Raw genomic sequence first — 23,014 nt, forward strand, 5'->3', positions numbered from 1 at the left:
TAGTCACAGAAAAGCTGTTTGAAATACCAAAAACAAATTTCTCAGGGTCATTCAAATATACCACGACTGAATGACTGATGGAAAAAAATTGTGTTGAACCAAGCAAGCAGGGAAACTTAATTTTGTTTATGTCTCAAGTTCAGGAGTTATGAGTGAGAATGCAGTAAAAACTGAGCTGATTTTTCTTAACTAAATGTCAAGTTTCATTAAGTCTGTTGAGCATTTTCTCACATATCCTTGTGAACTAACGCAGACAAAACCTCCTAGGCAGAGGTAATAGTTATGGAGGGACTGAATCCTTATCTTTTTCAGCCAAAATGATACAAAGTGAAGAAACACCCCTGACAGCAGGCCTCCACCCTTCCTCTGCCCCGCAACGTGCTGCAGCCGACCTGATAACCTGTCAGCAAAAAGACCGGCCTCGCAGCACGACACCTTACTATAACAAAGATATTACAAACACACCTTAGAATGACTTCACTGACTGAGTCCTTCCTTTACTTACAAGCAAATATGACTTTATCATTAGTGTGCTTAAGTTTGCATAGCAATTACATAAGTAAATGCAAGATAACACATCTGACTTCTATCGCAGAGGCTTTGACAAGTAGCTCTATCACTTCTGTCCTGAATATGATGATCATGGCCTTGAACCTTGGCTGAAGTCATGCAGAGACAGATGTATCTCACCCAAACTCATGACTAAACAGCATCATCAGCTCCTGGCAGGTGTCACCTGCTCCATCAAGGTACAAAGTACACGCAGCTTGTTTAAACACCTGAAAACACTGTGATCTCGCTTTGATAACAAATGTTTTATTGTGTGCTTTAGGTCAGCAACTCATTGCAATGGACCATCGTCTGCGTGATGTTTTATTTATTCATCCTCCTCCAAGGTGTCTGACTAACAAGCATGAGAGCTATTTTCTCCATCAATGAGCTCGTTGACACCGGAACCTCTGTTTTTTTCCAGAGGTAAGTTAGCACACATTTGGGGAGTTAGCACGGCTGCTAACGTTAGTTCATGTAAAAAGCAACCAGCGAAGGCGCACCTTGCGCAGGAAATAAACTAAAACCGGGCATAGCCGCGTTAGCACGACTGACAGGCTGCTAACGTTAGCTGTGTTAATCATTCCTATAAATAATATCTCTGGAGAGGCAAACTGGCCTCTACAGAGATCTAATCTGGGCGCTGGCATTGCTGGCTAGTTAGCTGCAGGCCACACAGATGCCCAGAAACACCGCCTGGCCCGGGGCAACATTAGGTCGGTTTACCGCTGCCAGCTTCTGCTACCAAGCTAGCCCCGCAGAGCTAGGCTAAGCTAGGCAACATGCTACCCGCTTGTACAGCTACATTAATGTGTTGAAGTGGAAATGAAACAGTATTCACCGCCACAGTGCACCTGTGTAAGGCCGGCTGTGCTGCTGTCAGACACTGTGCGGTGGTTTAAAGACTGCGCAGTCGAGCCGTCACAGGAGAGTTAGCTGTCTGTACTCACCCCATCAACCAGTCCATGGTGCTTGTTTGGAGCTAGCTGTGCTAACGTTAGCTGGCAGGGGATAAATCCACCAGGAGCCGGAGACGACCCCCACCCCCCCCTAGTTTATCCAGCTACCACCCTCTCTGCCCTGGCTGCCTGGTCCCCCGTCGCTCTCCCCGGCCGGGGCCCGCGTCTCTCCACGCAGACGCCGCTTCAACTTTGAGCGATTGTCCTTGTTTTGATCCTCAGTCTGCTCGGATCATGAAGTGTGGCAGCAAACACAGGCGGATGGATCAGTGTGTGTGTAGCGGGCAGCACTGAGTGACTTTGAGCACGGAGGCGAGCAGAGCAGAGGAGAGCTGGGCAAGCGGCGCGGGTCCGCCTGGAGTCGCGCCGTCCGGTGAGGCTTGTGAGTGTTTGGGATGCCGCTGGTCAACCCGGTAACCTCTGTCATGAAGCCTTGTATGGCTGCCGTGCTAGCTGACAGCCTGAACCCCCACTGGAGCTGCTGCTGCTGCTTTCTGAGCGAGTCTAAAATCGGAGTCCGGAAGTAAACAGACCCGACCCACTCTGTCTCTCCTGTGCGTAAAATGCGCTGCACGCAGGGCTGCATGAACATGGATGCAATGGGATATGTAGTTAGCAAGCGTTAAAAAAGGATGACATCAGTTCATTTTGAAAGACATCCACTGTTCAATCGAGTTTGATTACAGCACATTAGTTACAACACTTGTCATCTTATTCTAGGGCCCTGAAGGAATCCAAAGATAAATCTGAGGGGTCACCAAACGATTGAAGGGATAAAGAAACATATGCTGGAGAAAAATATATACTTTTTGTTCAATCTCCCAAAAGTTTTGGTCTTTATTCTTGTGAAATCCTGAGCATGGCGGCAATGCTGTAGAATCCAAGGATTTCATAAGGATGAAAACCAAAACTTTGGCACCTATTTTTCTTTATTCCTTCAATCTGGATACTTTCACCTCTTCAGACCTCTAAAAATCCTAATAGTGAGATAGATCTGAGTGGGAAAAATAACCTCTTACACCTCAGGGCCACACCCAGATAAGCTCATCAAAATCTACTTAATGAGCTTTTTTTTAAAAAAAAAAATTCAGTTTATAATATGCTCACGTGATGCATGTTCTTAAATTAAGTTGTATTTAGTTCACTCATTGAGATAAACTAACTAGCATGCAGAAACCTTTTGAGGCAGATTCCAGCTATGGTTCTCTGTGGGCTCTGCTGGTATATAATGAAGCTGTCATATGTAGTCTGGTATGTGTCACTCTACTTGATGGGAACTTGGAGATGACAGAGGGTGATTGGTGGAGGTCAAAAGGAGCTTTTTTGGCCGCGAGCCCACCAGTTAATCTGTCTGTGTCTTTTCCTTTAGTGAGCCTCCTGTAGTTTTCACCATTATAAAGTATAAAGAAGAAATAACCTTTCAAACAAGGCCCAGAGAAATACCTTCGGAGGCCGTATTTCTCAGTTGGAGGCTGTCCATGTGCACTGACCTCTCACTGTGACCCTGTGCAGGCAGAAGGGCGGTTACAGTAATGAATAACGTGTCACTGGCTAGATCATTATATAGGCCTACTATCAGCCACTGTTCTGCTTGTTCTCAGAAACCGGCGGTCCTCAGACAGAAGAAACTGTGTTTTATGTCTAGTGATTAGTTATATAACATGCACTTCACCCACTGATGACCTGCCCGCCATTCTACACTTCATTCAGACACTCAGCTAGTACAGATATCTCTGTGCAGTCACATTGTAAACTGGAAATGTTTTTGACTGTTAGAATTTTTCAGTATTTTCTGACAAACGATTTATCTAAAAAAAAAAAAAAAGACAGATGAACTGATAATGAAAATAATTGTTAATTGCAGCCCTACAAAGAAATCTTTACACAGGATACATAGAAGAAGAAGATATGTTCAACTTAAATAAAATACTAAAACTGCTTTAGCCACCATGCAGGACACTCAGAGACCCTTTATCATGTATCTTTTTTCAGTTTTCCAGTTCTATTTTGGTACAGGAATATATGTAATCACATATTTTATTGTACTACTGCCTTAACCTCAACCCTTGTCTATTCAGTCTATACTATTTAATAGCCCTTTCCCTTCTCCCATTCCCTGCTCTCTTTTCACCCATTTTCATCTTTAAGAAAACCATCAATCAGACATATGCGGTTTGCAATGATGGGATCAATATATACTTTGCCCTGCAAAAATGACTGGTCTCCTCTGCTGTCTGGCCCTCTCTAAGAGACCACTAGAGCAAGATGTATAGTCGTCATCAAGTCCTAACACTCCTCTCTTCACTCTCTCCTCCTTCCCTTCCTCTCTCCCATGCTGCACTCTGCATCCTCAGGCTTCTATAAATAACAGTAGCACACAGGCGACAGAGAGGGCATTGAGAATAGGAGCCCTGTTAACAGGAGGCAGAGCCACATGATTGGCTCCTCGACACTCCAGCGCTCTGGTGGCCACCAATCAGCTCAGGGAGGGGCGGAGTTACAGAGATGATTGACAAGAGGCTGGTGTAACGCTCAGATTTGATGTAATGCCATAAAGAGCCACACGGTGGCAGTGTGGGATGATTGTTGTGCAGACACTGGACGCTGCATATTCATTTATTCCCACTATTCAAGGACAAAAGTGAAAGTAAAACACAGACAGAGTCTCTGTTAGAGATGCAGCAATCACAATTTGTTTGCCCTGATAATGATTACAGTGCCTAAACTTTTATTTGACACAAGTCTTTTTTCTATTTCAGTTAAAATTCAGTGATTAGGATGATTGTTACATGTGTAAGGTAACATTATAGTATAATACTGTTATGTATTGTAAATATTTGACAGCGACAGTGAGTACAAAACAATATTTAATGGGTTGGCTCTTTCAAATTATAAAAAAAATATTTTCTTATTGAATATCTGCATTTTTTTTAATGATCACAGTTAACCAGTTATTAACTATCACAGCATTTATCTGCACGTTTTATAGCTTTACAACTCTGATGTTGCTTTTGACAACATTATTTCTTTTATTTACCTCAAGTAAAATCTAACCATGCAGACTGTTTTGGTTTTATATGTCCAGGTTTGAGATATCTTTTTCCTCCATCTCAATCCAATAGAGATGATGGAATTTTGTTTGTGGGGCTCACATTATATTAAACTTTTAAAACGCCAGCAGCAACATTTCTGAACAGAGTCGATGTCCCAGTTATTGCGGCTAATCCACAGACCTCACTGTCTTTCCTATCGAATAAACAGTCCCTCTGAAAACAATTGACAGCGTGTTTTGTGGATTATCCAGAGCAACTGGGACACTGTTTCAGGAAAAAGATATGTTTTTGTAATTTGGGTCAACCAACATTTTTCATGAATAGGTTTTTGCCGTGTCAAGACATTTGGACATGTCACAGTAGGAAAAGCACAGGTGTAAATAATAAAATTACTGACGGCTGAATTCCATTTAGCTGCTTCAGTAGCAGGTTCCTGGTATTGTACGTGCTGGCAAACTGTCATGACCCACTGGGATACTTGAATGAAACTGTGTCATGGTTAATGTTAGTAACACCTGTGCTTTATCTACTATCTATCTAAGACAAGTCACAGTGTTTTGCTTTGAAAAGGGCCTTTTGGAAGCTCTGATTCATTATATAATAGTAGTATGTCAAGTCTTGGTTCTTTGCTCATAAGCAGCTGGCAGGACTTACTATATATGGGACCTATTACTTTTAGCAGTTACAGTCTCTCTAAGCCCCTCATCAACTCTAATCAACTTTTTGACGCTCCCACATTTTATGACACACTCCTATGACCAAATCCATGACATCACTTCAGCATGACTTCCTGATCAGTCTGCGATGAACTGAGATGAGTCCAGTGAATAACAGTATGTTTACCTCTCACAAGGATATAACCTGCAGTCTGTTGTCAGAGGGGCGGCTGGTGCCAGAGATGTTCTTTGTGGGAAAACGAGCCGGGCTCTGGTCAGGTGCTCGTCTGAGTTAGCCAAGGTCACTTCCTGAAATCCATCCACTCGTCAATAATGAGCCATCCAGGGGTCGATATGTTCCCATTCCACCACATCCCAGCTGGTGCAGAGAAATCTGCGTCAGTTCCCCATGTATGTATTGTTGATTGAACTTGACATTGTAGTTCGTGGTGTTGTTGTAGATTGTGTATTATAAACTATATTATAAACTGTGGACTCCGTACGGAATATAGGGGAATGAGAAAATATTCAACCTTACAGTTTAATCGCAATAATATATCACAATAAATCGTTTTCACAGCAGATTTTGTCTTGTCAAAGCACAGATGTAACTAATAACATGAATGGTGACAATTTGCACACATGCATCATATTGCAGCTGTGAAGCTGAAACACCTAAATGGAACACAACCATCATTCATGTTTCTATGGTAAATCAACATGTCTGCAATGAAAAAGGATTTCCTTGAAGGAACTATATAAACTGGTACTACTAAAAAAGAGATAGTGTTCAGTTTGTACTCTTCTAATTAATTAATTGCAATTAATTACTAGTGTAGAGAGTCTTTTAGTGAGTCCACAGCAGATCAGCTGAATATGCAAAAGTAACCATACAATTCAACATATACAAAGAGTAATAAGTGAATAATATGAATTAATATTTATTTTGGTTTAAATAAGAAAAATCTCCCTATAATTAGAATTAAATGACATAGTTATTTCTATTGGACGTCCTGGGAAATGATGAGGAAATTATGGACCTGTAAAATACAGTTTTACCAAAAGTTCTGTGACGCAGTCTCAATAAAAATGTAACATTTTGAATAACAGAATATGGTATTGTTGCATATTATAGTGGGTTGCATTACACTGTTTGGTTGTTGCTTTTCCTGTATTGTGTCCACCTGCTGTAGCTTCTTGAAGAAGGAGTTCTGATCACAGCAGAGATTCATATCAAAGTTCTAGTTTGTTTTGTTGTTATGATGATGTAGTTTTAAAATATCACTATTACAGTCAATTTTTGCATTGAGGGCACTATGTAGAAAGTGAAAGCATCCACCTTAGAACAGTAGAGAACTTTGTAACCCTTCTTCTTTGTACTGTAGATACAATATTTGCATATAAATGCAGTATGTTCCCACCAGACTCTCAGTCTTTGCAAAGATAATTATGTCTAAGCCACTATCTCTACACATGAGCTTTTGTGTGGAGGGTGACTTATACCCTGCCGAGAAGTTGCGGCATACTAGTCAGTATGACACACACACACACATTATTTTAGTTGTTGTATTATCAAGATAAGAAAAAAAACCTGACCACAGCCTTTTTATTTGTCTAAACCTATCTGATTGTTTTGGATCAGAAGGAGAGCAGGCTTGTGAAAACCATACACATGCGTGCGCGCGCACGCACACACACACACACACACACACACCACATACCTATAGATCAGCTCAGTGCTGCTGGTATCGGCTGCGGCATGACTGATATGATTTATTCATAGCTGGCAGCAGTAACTCAAAAAGCCATTAGGAGGCATTAAAATGGAGACACCACACATTACTCTTGCATGAATAATGAATGTTTAATAGATGCAATGAAGAGTGTATGAGCAAGAGTGTGTGTGTGTGTGTGTTTTCATAAATTACACAACAACTAGATGTGACATTTGTTTTGTGGCGCCAAAAGGACGATTTTTTTTTATGCACTCATAAAACTACAACCATGTTTATATTGGAGATGTTTGATTCCAAAAATCACTTTATGGGCCTTTTTAAAATATAAAATGCATGAAAGTTCAGGCAAATGACTTCAAATAAAGTTCAAGATCATCAAATTACTTCACTGATATTTAAGTGTGATATTATGATAATAATAAACACACACTTAAGTATTATTTTAGGAGTTATTCACAAGCAAGTTTTTTACACATTATGTTTTATGTAATGACATTTGAATGTAAAAATCTCCAACGAGCTCCACACAGGCAGATGTGTGTGTGTGTATGTGTGTTAGACATGTTTACTGTAAGCAGTCTGATCTCATCTCTGATGGATTCATTTTCAGTTTCTCAATTATGATCACATAATATAAGGTGATGATAATGGCTGCTTGCATGACTGGGTTTCAGAATGTCGGCACCGCCAAGTCTGTCTGCCTCTGTTTCGATTCACTATATAGTGTGTGTGTGTGCGTGCATGTGTGTGTGTGTGCGTACGCGTGTTTGTTCTTGCGCTTGTGTCATTGCTGGCTCCACACTGACGGCTGATGTCTCGGTGTATGAGTCAGTCTTAGCCACATTACTCATGTCTGCAGACCTACCTGACTCTAGCACTCTCATCCTAGAGAGAAGAAGAAGAAGAAGAGAGGTGCAGGAAGGAAGGGGATGGATTGGAAACTCCAGATGAATGTTGGAAAGAAGAAAGATGGGAAGCTGTGGGGATAAAGAAGAGAGAAGAGGGGAAGCAAGGAGGAGATGACATACATTTTAGGAAATGAGAAGAAATGAAATCCAGAAGGATTGGTAAACCAAAGACACCGGGAAACGTTTGGGATTTTCAAAAAGTGAAGTAAGAGGAGAGGTGGAACACTTGATGCACAGTCTCGCCTCCGGTGCATCAAACCCCATCTAACTAGGGAGGTCAAAGCATGCTGTTTTAATGCAGTAAATGCTCCATGAACACTGTGATACAGCCCCTTCCCCCCTCTGTGTTTCAAGCAAATCAGACATGAAGTCATTTTCAGCCAGAAGCAACTCAACATAAATAGCTTGCATGTGGCTCTGAGGTCATGGGCAGAGAGAGGAGAAATGATAACAGAGCAGCAGCCACAGACACTGTGTGTCAGCAGCAAGCCGTCTGCTGTGTTTGAAAGATTCAGCCTTTGTTTTAGCAACCTACAGTAAGTCATCATGTCTATGTGCTTGTTAAACCAAGCCTCCACAAACACCAGGCTCAATTATGGATAAGTGTTTACAGTTGAAATATAATCATATTTTGTGTGCATAACTCCTAAAGATTCAAATATGTTTTTTTGTATATAAAACACCATTTAATTTTTTTTTGGTAGATAGCCACCAAATTTGCATGTCTTAACGCATATGCCTGGTAATTTACAGAATTTTTGTAGGATTTGATCTTTTCTCTTCTGTGTAAGAACTTTAAATGTGTATTATAGAAACAAGATGCAAACACAACACTTGCATCATCAATTTTTAAATTGATATGATGAACTTGTTAGCAAACTAAGCTAGCTAATTCATTTGTCTTACGTACAAGATTATATATGATCTGACTTCTTGACTTTTTTCACTCAGAGGAAGTGCTTTCAGTCAGTCTGCATCCACTGTTAAACCCCATCCCAGCAACTATTAGAGAACTGAACACATGCGGTTTATTTGAGCTCATTTAAAGAAATGGTTAATTAGTATTCAGCTCTGTCAGCAGCACTAAAACTCAATTGCATCTTACTGTCCTCAGTTTATTCTGTGCTGAACTTCCCTCGCTGTCTGCTATCACCTGTCGCTATCTTTCTATCGCCAGTCTGCCCTCATGTACCTGCATGCATGTCTTACTGTGGCTTTGCCTTTATTGTGTTAGACTGATTTATGTATCATACTGTGCATGCTTTTTTATGTCTGTGTGTCTGCTTTGGATGTTTCAGTTAGTGTCTAACAATGCAGCACAATGGGGTCTTTTTATTCCATATTTCTATTAACGTTAATATCCCTCATTTTATTGTTTTCCATGTCTTGTATTATGAGCCTCTGTGTTGCTTGTTTTAAATAGTACCTGACAATGTAGTATAAAGGTGTCCTGAATGATGTTTTTTTATTAACATTAATATTCTCTGCAAGTCTTTGCAGATTCATCACTTTGAGGAACACCTTTAACTAACACGTAGTCATTTGATTCATTGCTGATTTTAAAATTTTGATTATAGCAACTTAAAATAATTATTAGCTGTATATTTAACCAAACATAAACAAATCACTTACAAAAAAGTTAAGTTTTAACATTATATATTATTTATATCAAGTTTGAAATAGGGACATTTACAAAGGTAGGCTACATGTTTTAATCAATACACAAGCAATGCATTTAAATGGTAATCAAATTTGACAATGCAACAATCATTGTTAAATTGTTAACACAAAATGTTGTTGAAGTTCACTTTTATGTCAAGTTTCATTTGGTTTCCATTTAGTATGAAAAGTCCCTTTCACTTTAGGCACTGCACATTGTCAGACGCCCAAATTGACCAGAGAAGCTTTCGAGGAAAATTAGTTTTACCACTGATCCCCTAAAACTGTGTGTAAAAATCTACAGACAAAACTACTGTAAATTTGATTCTCTATTCAAGGTGTCCATTAATTAGAGCTCTACATTACTGATTCAGGCAGGTCATGGTCAACGCCAGTCTCACCAGTAAAATATACATTGTTCTACTATTGTTCAACTATTCTTGATTCATTCATTACCTTAATTTCTAAGGAAACATCTCCTCTCCAGTTGTTTAACCATGACCATCTTGAAGTAAAATCTATTCAGATTCATGTGAGAGTTGTAAACTTTCCAGACGACCTTAAGCACTTAGGCTACAAAGGATAATTGTGCTTAATTGTTCTCAAAACAGTTGGTTCAAAAACTCTGTACTGTTGCAACCTGAGGGGAAACTTTTAAGTGTCAACTGTGGTAGTCGGCTATTCATACTGGCCTTCATCATTCAGAGAGATGAGGCAGTGTCTGACCTTGTGTTAGTGGTGCCACATCCACCTGAAGCACTGTCTTCTTTGGTGGTGGTCTGCTGGGATGTGGTTTTGGAGGTGCAGACGCTGAGATATGGGATATGCACTGCTGTGTGTTTTGTGTGTTGCTGACTACAGTAGCAGGAACAGTGTGTGTGTGTGTGTGTGTGTGTGTGTGTGTGTGTGTGTGTGTGTGTGTGTGTGTTGATGCATTGATGGGGTTTTGACCTGGGCAGAGAGTGCTGATGGAGCTGATGCTGGGAGAGACGGAGTTTGTTCCACCATCAGAAAGACAGAGACAGATGTCAGCACCACCAGCTGCTTTAGTCAGCACTTTGAACATACATACACACACATGCGCACACACACACACACACATACACACACACAGTGTCAGAGAAGAGGGGGCACATATTAACACACACATGCACACAGAGGCACACGAACTGACAGAGAAATCACAGATACACTTTGTCTCTCTCTTTCTCTTAGTTCATTCATTTCGATTCAGTCCTGAAAACAGATGCTGAGTGAAACCTGAGGACTGACGGGCTGATGCACATTCAATCTGCTGCTGGCTTGACTCGTGGAACAAAAGTATCGATCGCCTCTCACCTTCCTGTCAGGGGACGAACCGGAGCTGCCGAGCTTGACTGGGAGCCAGCAGTAGGTGGCAGCAGTCAGTTACACAACACCTGCCTGAAGAATCATAATGACTCTCTGTCTGCTGTCTGTCAGTGCCCTGAACACAAATTAAACCACTCTCATCATCCTAACACACTCCATCACCGTTCTAGATGAAAATTATATTGTCTATACTGTGTCGGTCTGGCTGACCCATTTCTGTGAGCACTTATGTTGTTGTTTATATCAAAGGCTCCAGACATCACAGTGAGCCCCCACACAGCCTTTCTTTGTTTTCCAGTGATTTGCCAGTCTAGACACCCCCTCTAGTCTTTCTGTAATGCTGCAATGTGTAATACACAGGTGGCCATGACAACGCTAACTGCATTAAACTGGATTACCTGAGGCCTGGTGAGGCTCAGAGCCAACCAGGGATTCTTCCTCCCCACAGGCTGTACACACACACACACACACACACACACACACACACACACACACACTCCTGCCCGCTGCAGAAAATGCACTAATGATCTCCCTGCGTTCATCTATTTAGCTCATTTCACTGTGGCGAGTTGTAATTCATTCTGAAATGAAGACGGGCTCATGAATGTGCTTATGACTGCACGAGGGCAGCAGCAGGAAGAGAATATTGGACACATACTGTATGTTTGTACCAAGGCTCTTGCAGGCCTGGCACTCTGCAGAGGGAACTACCACAGGCTGCCTCTCAGCCCACAGCACTCAACTTTTTTTTTTTTGCCCACTTGCGTGAGAGATGGATAGGGATGAGAGAAAGGTTAAAGAGAGGATATAGACAGGCAGGGAGAAATAGTAGGATGAGCGGGCTTCCAGAGTCAGGGTTATATAAGGACAAGAGTTTTCCATGGAAAAAAAGGGCAAGAAATGCTGTTTGGAGTCAGTCATCCTTGGTGACGCATGGAAAAGTGTGGAATGCTGCGCTGACGCAACTTTCGAGCAGATTGTAATGAGTGTGTGTATGAGATTAAAGTGTGCAAAAGGGAGCAACACAGAAGAGAGCAAAAGAGGAAGAGAGAGTAGGCATGTTCGGTGAAAATATTAAGTGCACTTTGGATGTGTGAGTGTGTGTGTGTGTGAAGGCGCATGTGTGCGAGTGGAAAAGCAGAGAGTGGCGTAGCCTGCTGACGTAACGGTTCCTAACTGTTTCCATATAGAAGGCCTGGGACCAGGCGCCAGGCAGCCCCTCAGCATGGATACGTCTGGTACCCATCAGCCGGTGTGAGAGGGAGGATACACACTCACACACATGCAGTACAAATGCACCAGACTTTCAGTTTAATTTAAATGAGCTTTTCACGAAACACACACAGTTGTTGCCAATAAAAAAACATGACGATCCATGTTCACGCAACCTCGTATACAGTACACATACATGTAAACAGCTCGTATCCACGTAGAAACACAAACATGCAAGCGCACTTAGGAAGGCATTCATAATTCATACATGCCACATTTATATATACACACACACACACGGACAAGCAGCAAACAGTATTCATTCACATACAAACCGGTGACAAATTGAAGGAAAACCCCATAAATGAGAACATTCACACAACTCACTGAACCATTTAATGTGTATGAAAATAATGTGAATCGTTTACTTTGACCTTCACAGTCACCAGATCTCCCCCAGATTGCGCAGTCCAGTACAGAAGTCCCCTCATCGTCAACATCCCCTCATCATAAAAACACCAAATGAGGGGATATCTTTTTGAGGAACGGTGTTCATCTCTCCTGTAGAGTTCAAGTAGAGTTCTACTTTGAAGAGAGGACGACCATATTACGCTCCAATGATTTTAATGTATCAATATGTATTAAATAAATAAAATGTAATATAATAGATTCCTCGGAGCTTAGTGTGCGGTCATCCTCTCTTCTCTTCTTTGTCATATTCCCTCATGTAAATGACTCATATGCATGCAGCCAATGAATACACACATGTATCCTGTATCTATACACAAACATTTATTCTTTTTGAGCTGACTGTCCAGCTTTGACTTTTTATTCTCTCTCAATACACTGACTGCCAGACCATGATAGGAAACATGGTGGACAGAATTCAGTGAGAATTGTGAATGGGTCGCCATCAGTGGGATCTTTTGGCACCCATGCTGGGCAGCCAAATATTATTCAAATCAAGTCTTTATTTTCAATTCTAGTGAAAAGTTGTGTGAATTTCTCAGACTGAAATCAAGGGAAATTTGCATAAAATGATGCACGAGACATCTAGAATGTGTCCATTTGATGAAATGGTGCAGCCACATAAAACAGTCTTGGGTTTAAATATTTAGGATATTTGTGGAAAAAGTGTGAACATCATATATCTTCAGTGAAGAGCTGGAACAAGCTTATACAGAGTATATGACAACTGTATTAGATGAGTTCAACAATCTTAAAGCTGCTGAAGAGGAAATAAAAGGGGTCATCTGTATGTTAAGGGGGGTTAAGAAGCACTCAAGCCAGTTGAGATGTAAGATAAAAGCTAAAAAGAGCAAAAAGTGACTGATAAATAACTTCAGAAAGCTATTTCAGGAGGGGGTACAGTACACTGGCAACAGGAAACCTGCATAGAAGTGCAGACTTCAGCACAGCAGAGGAGAGACAGCAGGTTACCCGAGATGCAGATCCATATAATACGAGCTGAGGGCACCTTGAAAAACAAACACACACACACACACACACACGCACACGCTCAGAGGAAGCATATTGTGAAAGGATTATCTGTTATGATCTGGGTGATAAATACACACGCCAACATGCCAGGAGGGCCGTTCATGTTAGAGAGTGAAAGTGAGAAAGTGGGATTTTTTTATGTATTCCATTACCGTGGTGGTCTTGTCAGGGGGAATTCCCATGATGCCCATGAAATAAAGTCACACACACACACACACACACACACATACACGGAAAAGCAGTGGGACTCAGCTGGAGATGCTGGTAATGCCATTACCTCTGCCTGTCTCCTATTGGACTCAGTGAAACGCTCATTAACACGGCATTGTGCTCACCGAAAAAAGTCCAAGGGCCATCTGGTTTTGCATGTGTTATGTGTGTGTTGAAAGGATTTGCTCCATCTCCTTTGCTGCTCCTCCTTTCCTTCTCCACTCGCCAGTCTCACAACAACACACTAGTTGTTCTGGAAAGATGGTACTAAACGGTGGAGCTTTGGGAGTGATGCTTTGTTTGGGGGAGACATCGTTTGATTGCACAAGGTGAAATTCCACTATGACATCATGAAACCAAAACTGCCTTTTGTAGTCAAGCCCCCATTGAGGGGATGCGATGAATTGGCCTCCCGCTGGATTTGAACACTGTTTTTTTGTAACACTGTGTACTCTGGGGGCAAATACCTCTCTTTGTCTTTCTCTTTCTCACACACACATACACACACACCCACGCACACACACCACTACCTCATCTCATTCTCTCTTCCCCTGGAGGTAAGCGCTGTTCAAACACATCACATCATTGGCAAACACCGCACCCTCACCAGCCACCCTCCCACTCCTGTGCCCACAGACAGTCGGATAAGGAAGAGGTGGAGCGAGGGGAAGGGGGGGGGGGCGTTCGAAGGCAAACCTGTAGGTGTATGTGTGTGTGTGTGTGTGTGTGTGTGTGTGTGTGTTGGGAGTGAGAAGAGGAAGCAGAAGGGATAACGGCAGACAATGAGTCAATCTGAGAGAAGACAGGGAACAACGGAGTGATGTGCCTCAGAGGTGTGGTTTCCCTATTCTTAGACACACACATCCATGTTCTTGTCTTGCACGTCGCTCTCTCTTATGAAGTTATGTCTTTACGGTCTGTCTATCTTCTGGATGACTGTCTGTGTCAGATAAGTCACATATTCCCTTTGTCAGCTAGTAGTGAGCTAACACTGACAGAAACACTTATATTTATGATTTTGATGATTTGTTTTAAATCTTCTGGATGGTAATTAACAGCCAGCACTGTCTCCTGTTTGTAGGACCTGTTCACTGACCCTTATAACTGAGACAAAAAAGGCATTAAAGCAACTAAGAATGTTGGCTTAATATGGTAGAATAGAATAGAGTAACTAAGCACATTTACTCTATTACTTTACATAAATACAATGTTTGAGGTTTTTGTACTTTTACTTGAGTTTTTTCAGTTTTTTTCACATTTCAGTGGGAAATATTATATACCTTTTACCTCACTGCATTTATTTGAAAGTTGGTTACTTTGCAGAGATTTTACATACAAAACATCTGATGAGCTCATAAAATATCACGAACACTATCGCACATAAACACATAAAGTAGTGAAATGAGCAACATTGAAATGCTGCTAACATGTCAAATCATTAATAATAAGGATATTATATATAACTATATATAACTATACATATGATATATATGAACAGTTTGTAAGGAACCATTAGATAAGATCAATGCTTGTCTGTTAAATGAAGCCAACAGCTTAACGTTAGCTTAGCGTAAAAAGTGGAAGCAGGGGGAAACGGCTAGCCGAGCTCTGTGGGTTAACCCCCGTAAAACTTTATAACATGTCATTTTTTTACAAGGCACATCATGTTATGATCATCATGTTTATAGGTGCTGGTAGGAGGATTTAGTTTTGCCTTTTAGCTTTAGACAGAGTCATGCTATAGCTTCCTATTGAAGCATATTTTGCTGATACAGTAATACTTTTGTACCTTAACTACAGTATAATTTTGAAAGCAGTAATAGAGTATTTGTACATTGTGATATTACTACTTTTACTTATGTTCGGGACCTGAGTATTTCTTCTACTACTGTTTTTTCTAATCAATCAAATTCCAATCCAGTGACATTATATGCAATAGTTTGGTTCATAATAATCTAGGCCTTCTCTCTCTGGAAAGTCATTCAGAATTAATCTCTTCTATTAAATAATTCATCATCCCATCACCATATGGAAGCATGTGGCATTGGCAGTATCTGAGGAAAAGAAAAAAAATCAATGAAGCTGTGTTTTGTGGTCAGAAGTGAAGTGGAGTTTGTTAAACACAAAATCAATATGAAGACTCCATGACTCGGGATGTCGTAATGGTGTTGTACATCTGTTTCACTGGAATTCCCTTCCCAGCCCCCGTTTATCCCTCATGCAAGCACACAAGAAGAAGAAGAAGAAGCAGAGAAGAGTTTGTATTTTGTCATGTCTGTATTTTTGTCTCATTTTCACAAAACATTTACAGGGGAAGGAAAAGCCTTTCAATAGAACCTGAGGTATTTTTGCGTCAAGCAGCCTAAGGTATCAGGATTTTCTTTTAAAAACTCATCTAAATTCATCAATGTTCTTAGATGTGTTGCTATTTACACAACATAATAATAATAATAATAATAATAATAATAATAATAATAATAATAATTCAATAACAACAGATTTAGCAAATGGGACAGCCTGCATCATCTTTGTTACATGTCATAAATAATTCTAACAACATTTCTTAAAAATATATTGAGGAGGGAGAGGAGAGGTTGCTTGAGCCTCGGGGAGGGGGTTGGGGGGGACATAGGAATCTATCTGAACTTACTGTAGCTGCAGCAGCACAAGGTCAAAGGTCAGAGTTCGCCAGAGAGAAAAGCTAATCAAGGGTCAAAGGAAAACAACATTTTACATTATAAATAAATAATCATCTCGCACCAGGAGAGCAACATTTTTCATGTCTGGATATGAAGATCCACTTTTTTTTTCTTTCAATTTTACTATGCCGTTTTTATCAAAGCTTTGGGAAATAAGAAATAAGAGCAATAAAAAGACTGAGAGAGAGAGAAAGCGAGGGTGCTTTACGGACATGCATTGTGCTGATGTACCAGCAGCTGTGTACCCTGTGCCGGGCTTGGCTCACTGAAAGATCCCCTGAGAATGAACAAAAGGGTGTGTGTAGGGCCTATGCTTTACATGTGTGAATATAGGTGTAAGTGCATACAGTGTAGGGTGTGTATGTGTGTGCGTGTTGGTTTCAGCTTTGGTGGGACGCGCTATGATAATGACGAACTGGTGCTGGCTCGGAGAGGACACTCGGTGCGATTCTTTTGAATCTCAAACTTGTGAAAGAGCGTGCGTCTGTTTGCATATAGTTGTTGTTATGCAAGCTCTCATGAAACTGGCAGAAAATGTTTTACTGTAAAAGAATGATTAGAGTGTTCGGCTACTCTGTCTTCTCCTGGACAGGATCGAACAAAACAGTCTCTTTAGTTCATGCTTAAGCCCTCAATTGTGATAAATCCATGAATACACACTGCAGATGAGCCAAAACAGAGATCTGTTCTTAAAGATCTCACTAGCGGGATGTCTGTACCATCCTAACACCAAACAGAGGCTCTGTATTTGTACTGTTAAAACTCAAGACTTGGCTTTTGGAAATATCATGCAGCCAGAGTGTGGATGGTAATTGAACTTGGTTACCAGAAAGCAGAAAAGTGCATTTCAAAGTCATACATCACTCTCCCCAAAGAAGGAACAGCACACATTGCTTGCTTGAATTTGTTGAATGTGTGTATTTGTATGAGTGTGTGTTCATAAATACCATACAGCAAATAATAATAATAATAATAATAATAATAATTCAACAAAAGAAAAAAGAAATAAATCCACAAAACATTATATTATTTCTCATTACCAGAATGAACCAATACAATAAATTAAAACTATAACTGAACAAAAGAGTCCATTAGAAGTCCATTAAAATTGCTATATATATTCATATTGTATATATAGTATTTGTCTTTCTGTTGTCAGCCTTTCGGGTGCATGCTCAGTGGCGACCATAGGTGGAGCAGTGGGAGGGGGCTTGGGGGAGTCAATAAAGGAGCTCAAGGGCCAATAAAGCGAACCCTCTTCACCATCCTGAAACCTCAGTCCCATCGGGTTGTTAACACTGGAAACAAGGGAGCCAAAGTCAGAAAAGACACACTGTGCTTTGGGGGTGGGGGCAGAGGTGTGGAGAGGGGTCGGGGGTGGGGGGGCACTGCCCGTCTTCAACTCAAAGTCTTTTTATCAACGCGGTGAAAATGCTGACGATCCTTCATTGTTTTTGGATGCAGTACCGCTTATGAAGTCCTTAGTATAGAGAGAGGGAGTCCGTGGGATCTCTCCGCCTTGTGCTGTGGTGATGTGAGGTGATGGTGTCGTTAAAGGAGTCTGTTATTGTTGATGATGCAGTTGACACAGAGTCTGAAGCAGGCAGAGCCACTGGGAAAGGGGGCGGACGTAGCCGTGCGAGGTTCTGAGGCTTTTCAGACACTGGGGTGAAGCTTCGGGAGGAAACAGGGGTCTTGGTTCAAATCACGAGCTATACACCCACTGAAGCACACTAACATTTGACCACAGGCAAGCAGTTCGTGTCCGAACTCTGTCAAAATAGGGGTATTCTATATAATAAAGGATGCAACTTGACATTTGCCCTGGGTCATTTCTTTTTATCTGTGACAGAGCTCAGAAAAATGAAGAGTTTCAGTACCTACAGTCACCCCATTTACCTCACCCTCCCCCAGACTTTTCTTCAGATTTGTATGAGAGTTCAGGATGATTATGGTCTGCTAAGCACCACATCTCAGGCTCTGTCTGTCCAGGTGCGAATGCTAGTTCGCCTGCTAACCTTTTCACATTAACTCTCTGCTTTGTATTTTCTCAGTTGGAGTCTTTAACACTGTCTGTGAGGGGAACACAAAAAAACCTCTTCTGCTCCCCCTCATATGTCCTCTTCTTGCACTCCTTCTAAACAGGTCCATTTTTGCCCCCAAGGGACAGCCCTGATCATGTCCATTATCTGTCAGGATACCTCGATTATCTCCATGCTCCCGGAGAAGCTCGACTGCTTCCCAATCTTCCCCAGTTCCTCCCGGGACCGTGTCTCTGAAATGCCCTCCTCGAATTCCATCTGACAGCTGCGCCGCTTGAACTGCTTCTCTGACGAAGGCCCGCTGTTGTTTGCGCTGTTGGACAAGGTCACTGTGGACGACGACGTTGAGTCCCGGTGGTCTCTCTGTGTTTGTGGCGCCGAGGGCTTCTCCTTCTGAGATTTGTCTCGTAACCGCACACCTTCGCTGCACCCAAACGCCACATACGCCGAGCTGCTCCCAAACCTCACCGACGACTGCTCTCCCCCTCCACCCCCTCCTCCCCCTAGCTCCATCTCACCCTCACCGCCCTCCTCTGCCCCGAAGTGCCAGGGGGCATCTGTGGTGGGGGTGACGGGAGTGACAGGAGTGGTGGCCTGGACAGTGTCTCTGTGTTTGGTCCACATGGCCCCAGACCCCACAGTAGGCAGAGAGGGAAGTGACAAGAGCAGGGAGCCCTTTATGTTCTCGTCCAGACTGGGGCTCTTGTGGTCCAGCGACAAGCTGAGGGATTGGGGGGGGTGGTGTGGTTGGGAGTGGACCGGGGAACTGCCACAACTGTGCTTGGGTTTTCTCCTGGGTCTGGAAGAGGAAGAACCAGACCGATGGACTCCTTCACTTCCTCCGAACCCCAAACCTCCGATGCTGCCCCCGCTGCCTGGTGAGGGGAACGGCGAATCAGAGGAGCTGGGACTGTCTAGGACGGGAGACTGGGAGCAGACACCATTAGAGGTGCCTGTTCCTGGGCTGTCAAGTTTGCACAGCTTAGGGACGTCTTCAGAGTGTGTGGGTGCCATGCTGAGGCAGTGGGGACTGTTAGGGGAGTAGACAGACTTAATGTCCAGAGAGAAGGAGCGTTTGAGCCGGTTAGTGTCCATGATCCTCTCTGCGGAGAGGTGCAGGCCGTTGAAGCCTTGCTGGAGGGAGGTGGGTGATGGTAGCTTGGGTTCTGGTGGGATCTGTGGCTCTGCCACAGATGAGTCATAGTTGCTGTGGTGACCATTCATCTCGAAACCTGTGCTGACACCATTAACCTCTGAGTTTTGCTTAGTATTGCCTTCAGAGATCTTATCGTCAGAGCTTGAATTTAGAGCTTGGAGTAATTGCAGGCCCTTCTCAAACTCCAGCAGCTGACCCAGGAAGTTGAAGTTGGGGGATATGGACGGTCTTCGGTCCTTTACAAACCTGTGAGGAGGACAAAGGTAAGAAAATATTAGTTACAGGAAATCAGTTTGAGGATCACTCTTGTAAATGGGTTGAGTACCATCTGTGGCCAAGTATAGTAATTTTAACCGTGTCTGAAATCCTAAACTTACTAAGGAACTTTTCTCAAGTCAGAATTACCCTAGATGAACTAGGTGTACGGTGTGAACTGTTTTACTGAAGCACAATACATAATCCTGTGCCAGCATTGTCGAAAGCACAGCCTTTTGTACACGTCCTCATCCCTGGCAGCCATTTAACAATTTCATTTCTCACGACTGGGGGGGCGGGGATGAGAAAATCGTCTATCATTTCTTTCAACAGTGAGTTGCTTTTTGACTGGGGCTGACACCTTAGCTCAGCTGGTGGTGGGTGGGAGGAGCAAGCGTACCTGTAGGCATCATCTGATGACAAGCCCATTGTCTTCATGATGTATGCAATGGCAATGGTTGCTGAACGTGAGATTCCAGCCAGGCAGTGCACAATGACTCTGCAGTTTGACACCTTAGCTTTGTCTGTTGGGGAGGAAGAAATGCACAAGTATGAATACACACAACTATACACAAATGTACACAACACCACAGATCCCTGACAGGGTTTGTCTTTAGCACAGAGTCTCTGGAGACAATCAACGCCTACTGAAAGCAAACTGACATTTCCTGGAAGAGTACAGGGGATCATCTGAATGGATGTGTTGTACCTGATGCTATTGTTACCTGCACTGCACGTGAACGTTCGTTAACTGCAACAATATGCGGATGTGTGGGATTGAGTTTCATGGCATTCTTTAACACATAACTGGAGATGAATTCACTTCCTTCAGGGGCTATTGTGCTTTGTACTGCTAATCTTCAACTTCAGTCCAAACACATTATGTCTTGTACTATTATTTTTCCCTGCTTACCAATGAATTCATTAGTTTTGTCCAGCCAGGGAAGCAATTTCTCGCAGTAGTTGTCGTTAACTGGGATGCGCATGAAGTGGCTCTCGCTGATAAAGTCTGGCTTGGGGCAGGTGTTGCTGGCATTCAGCACATAGGTGATACCATTCTGTGCCATCAGATCCTGCAGAGATACAGATAAAAGGAGTTCAAGGTCATTTTTGTTGCCAGGTAACAATAACAAGTCAGTTATCTTTAAGAGAATAATCAACTGAGTGAAACAACATGCTATACGATAACTATACATTATAAACTATACTAACCTTGTTGAGGACATCTTTCTGTGAGCCTAGGTAAAGGTGTGGCAGGATGCGAGTGGGCCCTACATTAGCCACAGGCAAGCAGGGCTGGGACAAGCTCATAGGTAGAGCAGTGGCCGGCTTCCCTTCACACAGGCCGGGGAAACAGGAGGAGAAAGCAGCAAAGCCTCCTGCAGAGAAAGAAGAGAAGGAGAGAACTGGTTAGTTACACTAATGGTTTTCCGCAGAGCAGTCACACAACACACTGGGAACTCTACAAAGACCCTGAAGAAAAAAAAACATTGCACCACCATTAGCAGAGCAAACAGACGCTCTATAGACTTTCAGAGGTGAATATGGGCTACAGTGTCCGCTTAGTGTAACAGGAGCAAAGAAGAGGCTCTCTGTGCTTCTGTGTGTGAGTTAGGTTAACTGCTGGGCGTCCAGGAATGTATGTGTCTGGCCCTTTAAGAGGCAGGCGGCTCCACTTTTGGCATATGTGCATATGTGTGTGTGTGGCTCTGTTTCCTGCATGAGCTCATGTCCTGTAGCAGTGCATTGCGTCAGGCCGGGGGAATGAGAGAGGCCACAGGTGCAGGGCCAGGACAGAGGCCCAGTAACATCCCCCTGACAACCGCACAGCACACACGCCTGCACACACACACACACACACACACACACACACACACGCACGGCCATGCATATGCTCACACACACACTCACATATTAACAAGATGATACACTCTGAGAAGATACAATCTGAAGGCATGATCACATAATCTTGCAGGCAACATGTTCTCAATATTCACTCTCACTGCCTATAATTCTCTTTGCAACACACACACACACACACACACACACACAAGCACTGCTCGCCCCCATTCCTGCACACGCACACACATACACACACACACACACAAACACATACATGCACCACATAAGCACTGCTCGCCCCCATTCCTGCACACACACACACATACACAAACACCCACACTCATCATTACTCTGCAGTACCGTGGTTGTATAACTACAGGGTAGGGGCCAAAGAAAGGAGGTGGGGGTGAGGTGTGAGGTGTGAAGTGTGTGTGTATGTGTCTGTGTGTGTGGGTAATGACCTCGCTGAGGAGTGTGGAGAAAGGAGGGGAGTGCTTCAAGGAAACCCTGAGCCCCAGAAAGGAGATTAGAACCTAATCTAGGTTCAGCCCTGCCTGACCCAATCTGGGACGTAGCACACACACAAACACACACACACACACACACACACACACACACACACACACACAAACACACGGTCACAGAGTGAGAGTGAGTGAGACATGACATCACTCTTCTAAAGTAGCACACACAGCACAGTGCAGGGAGGACTTTGCCTTCCGTTGTAACACACACCCAGCTGCACTACTCATGTAGCAACGGCTGGCAAACACACACACACACACACACACACATACACACACACACACACACACACACACACACACACAGAGCACACAGTGTCAGCAGCACGCACTGTGTACTCAACAAATACAAGATTGAGGATAAAGAAAGAATAATAAGCTGAGAATAAAAAAAAGAAAAGAAATATCTTGGAGAAATGCAAATTTGGTATTTCAATACTATTTCACAACACCACAGCCTCTGAGGAGTGAGCAGGCTGGATGCATCCTCATGACCCAGTGCTATTCTGGGTGCACTGTCCCTTTAAGAGCAAAGTAAAGAAGGCCTGTCTGTTTCCAGCTATTAATGGCAACCGGCGGAGCAATGACATCAGCGCTCCTCATGGGGGCTGGAGTGGAGGGGAAGGGTAGATGGATAGATGCAGAAAGAGCGATCAGATAACTCTCAGGAAACAGGAGAGAGGGCTTAATGCAAAGGAGGAAAG

At 42.8% G+C, this 23,014-nt stretch overlaps 2 protein-coding genes and 1 long non-coding RNA gene across 5 annotated transcripts in view; 1 reads left to right on the top strand and 2 right to left on the bottom strand.

Moving 5' to 3' along the window:
- Window positions 1-2,032, bottom strand: part of mob2a (MOB kinase activator 2a) — a 65,292-nt gene extending 63,260 nt beyond the window's left edge. Inside the window, exon 1 of the mRNA XM_044356708.1 lies at window positions 1,500-2,032. Within this exon, the coding sequence (XP_044212643.1) occupies window positions 1,500-1,516 (17 nt within the window). The 5' untranslated portion in view covers window positions 1,517-2,032. The remainder of the gene's footprint in view (window positions 1-1,499) is intronic.
- Window positions 622-12,687, top strand: LOC122985797. Its single transcript, XR_006404193.1, has 6 exons — window positions 622-749; window positions 833-975; window positions 5,415-5,628; window positions 7,843-8,397; window positions 10,736-10,909; window positions 12,525-12,687. It is a non-coding gene; the product is annotated as an uncharacterized LOC122985797 (long non-coding RNA).
- Window positions 12,688-16,050: 3,363 nt separating this feature from the next.
- dusp8a (dual specificity phosphatase 8a) overlaps window positions 16,051-23,014 on the bottom strand; it is a 46,087-nt gene continuing 39,123 nt past the window's right edge. For all 3 annotated transcript variants that reach the window (XM_044356173.1, XM_044356174.1, XM_044356175.1), the window contains 4 exons: window positions 21,157-21,323; window positions 20,858-21,017; window positions 20,345-20,468; window positions 16,051-19,935 (listed from right to left, as the gene is read on the bottom strand). In XM_044356173.1, coding sequence (XP_044212108.1) covers window positions 18,684-19,935; window positions 20,345-20,468; window positions 20,858-21,017; window positions 21,157-21,323 — 1,703 coding nt within the window. In that variant the 3' untranslated portion in view covers window positions 16,051-18,683. The remainder of the gene's footprint in view (window positions 19,936-20,344; window positions 20,469-20,857; window positions 21,018-21,156; window positions 21,324-23,014) is intronic.

This window comes from Thunnus albacares, chromosome 7 (genome assembly GCF_914725855.1).
Source record: "Thunnus albacares chromosome 7, fThuAlb1.1, whole genome shotgun sequence".
Classification (NCBI taxonomy): Eukaryota; Metazoa; Chordata; class Actinopteri; order Scombriformes; family Scombridae; genus Thunnus; species Thunnus albacares.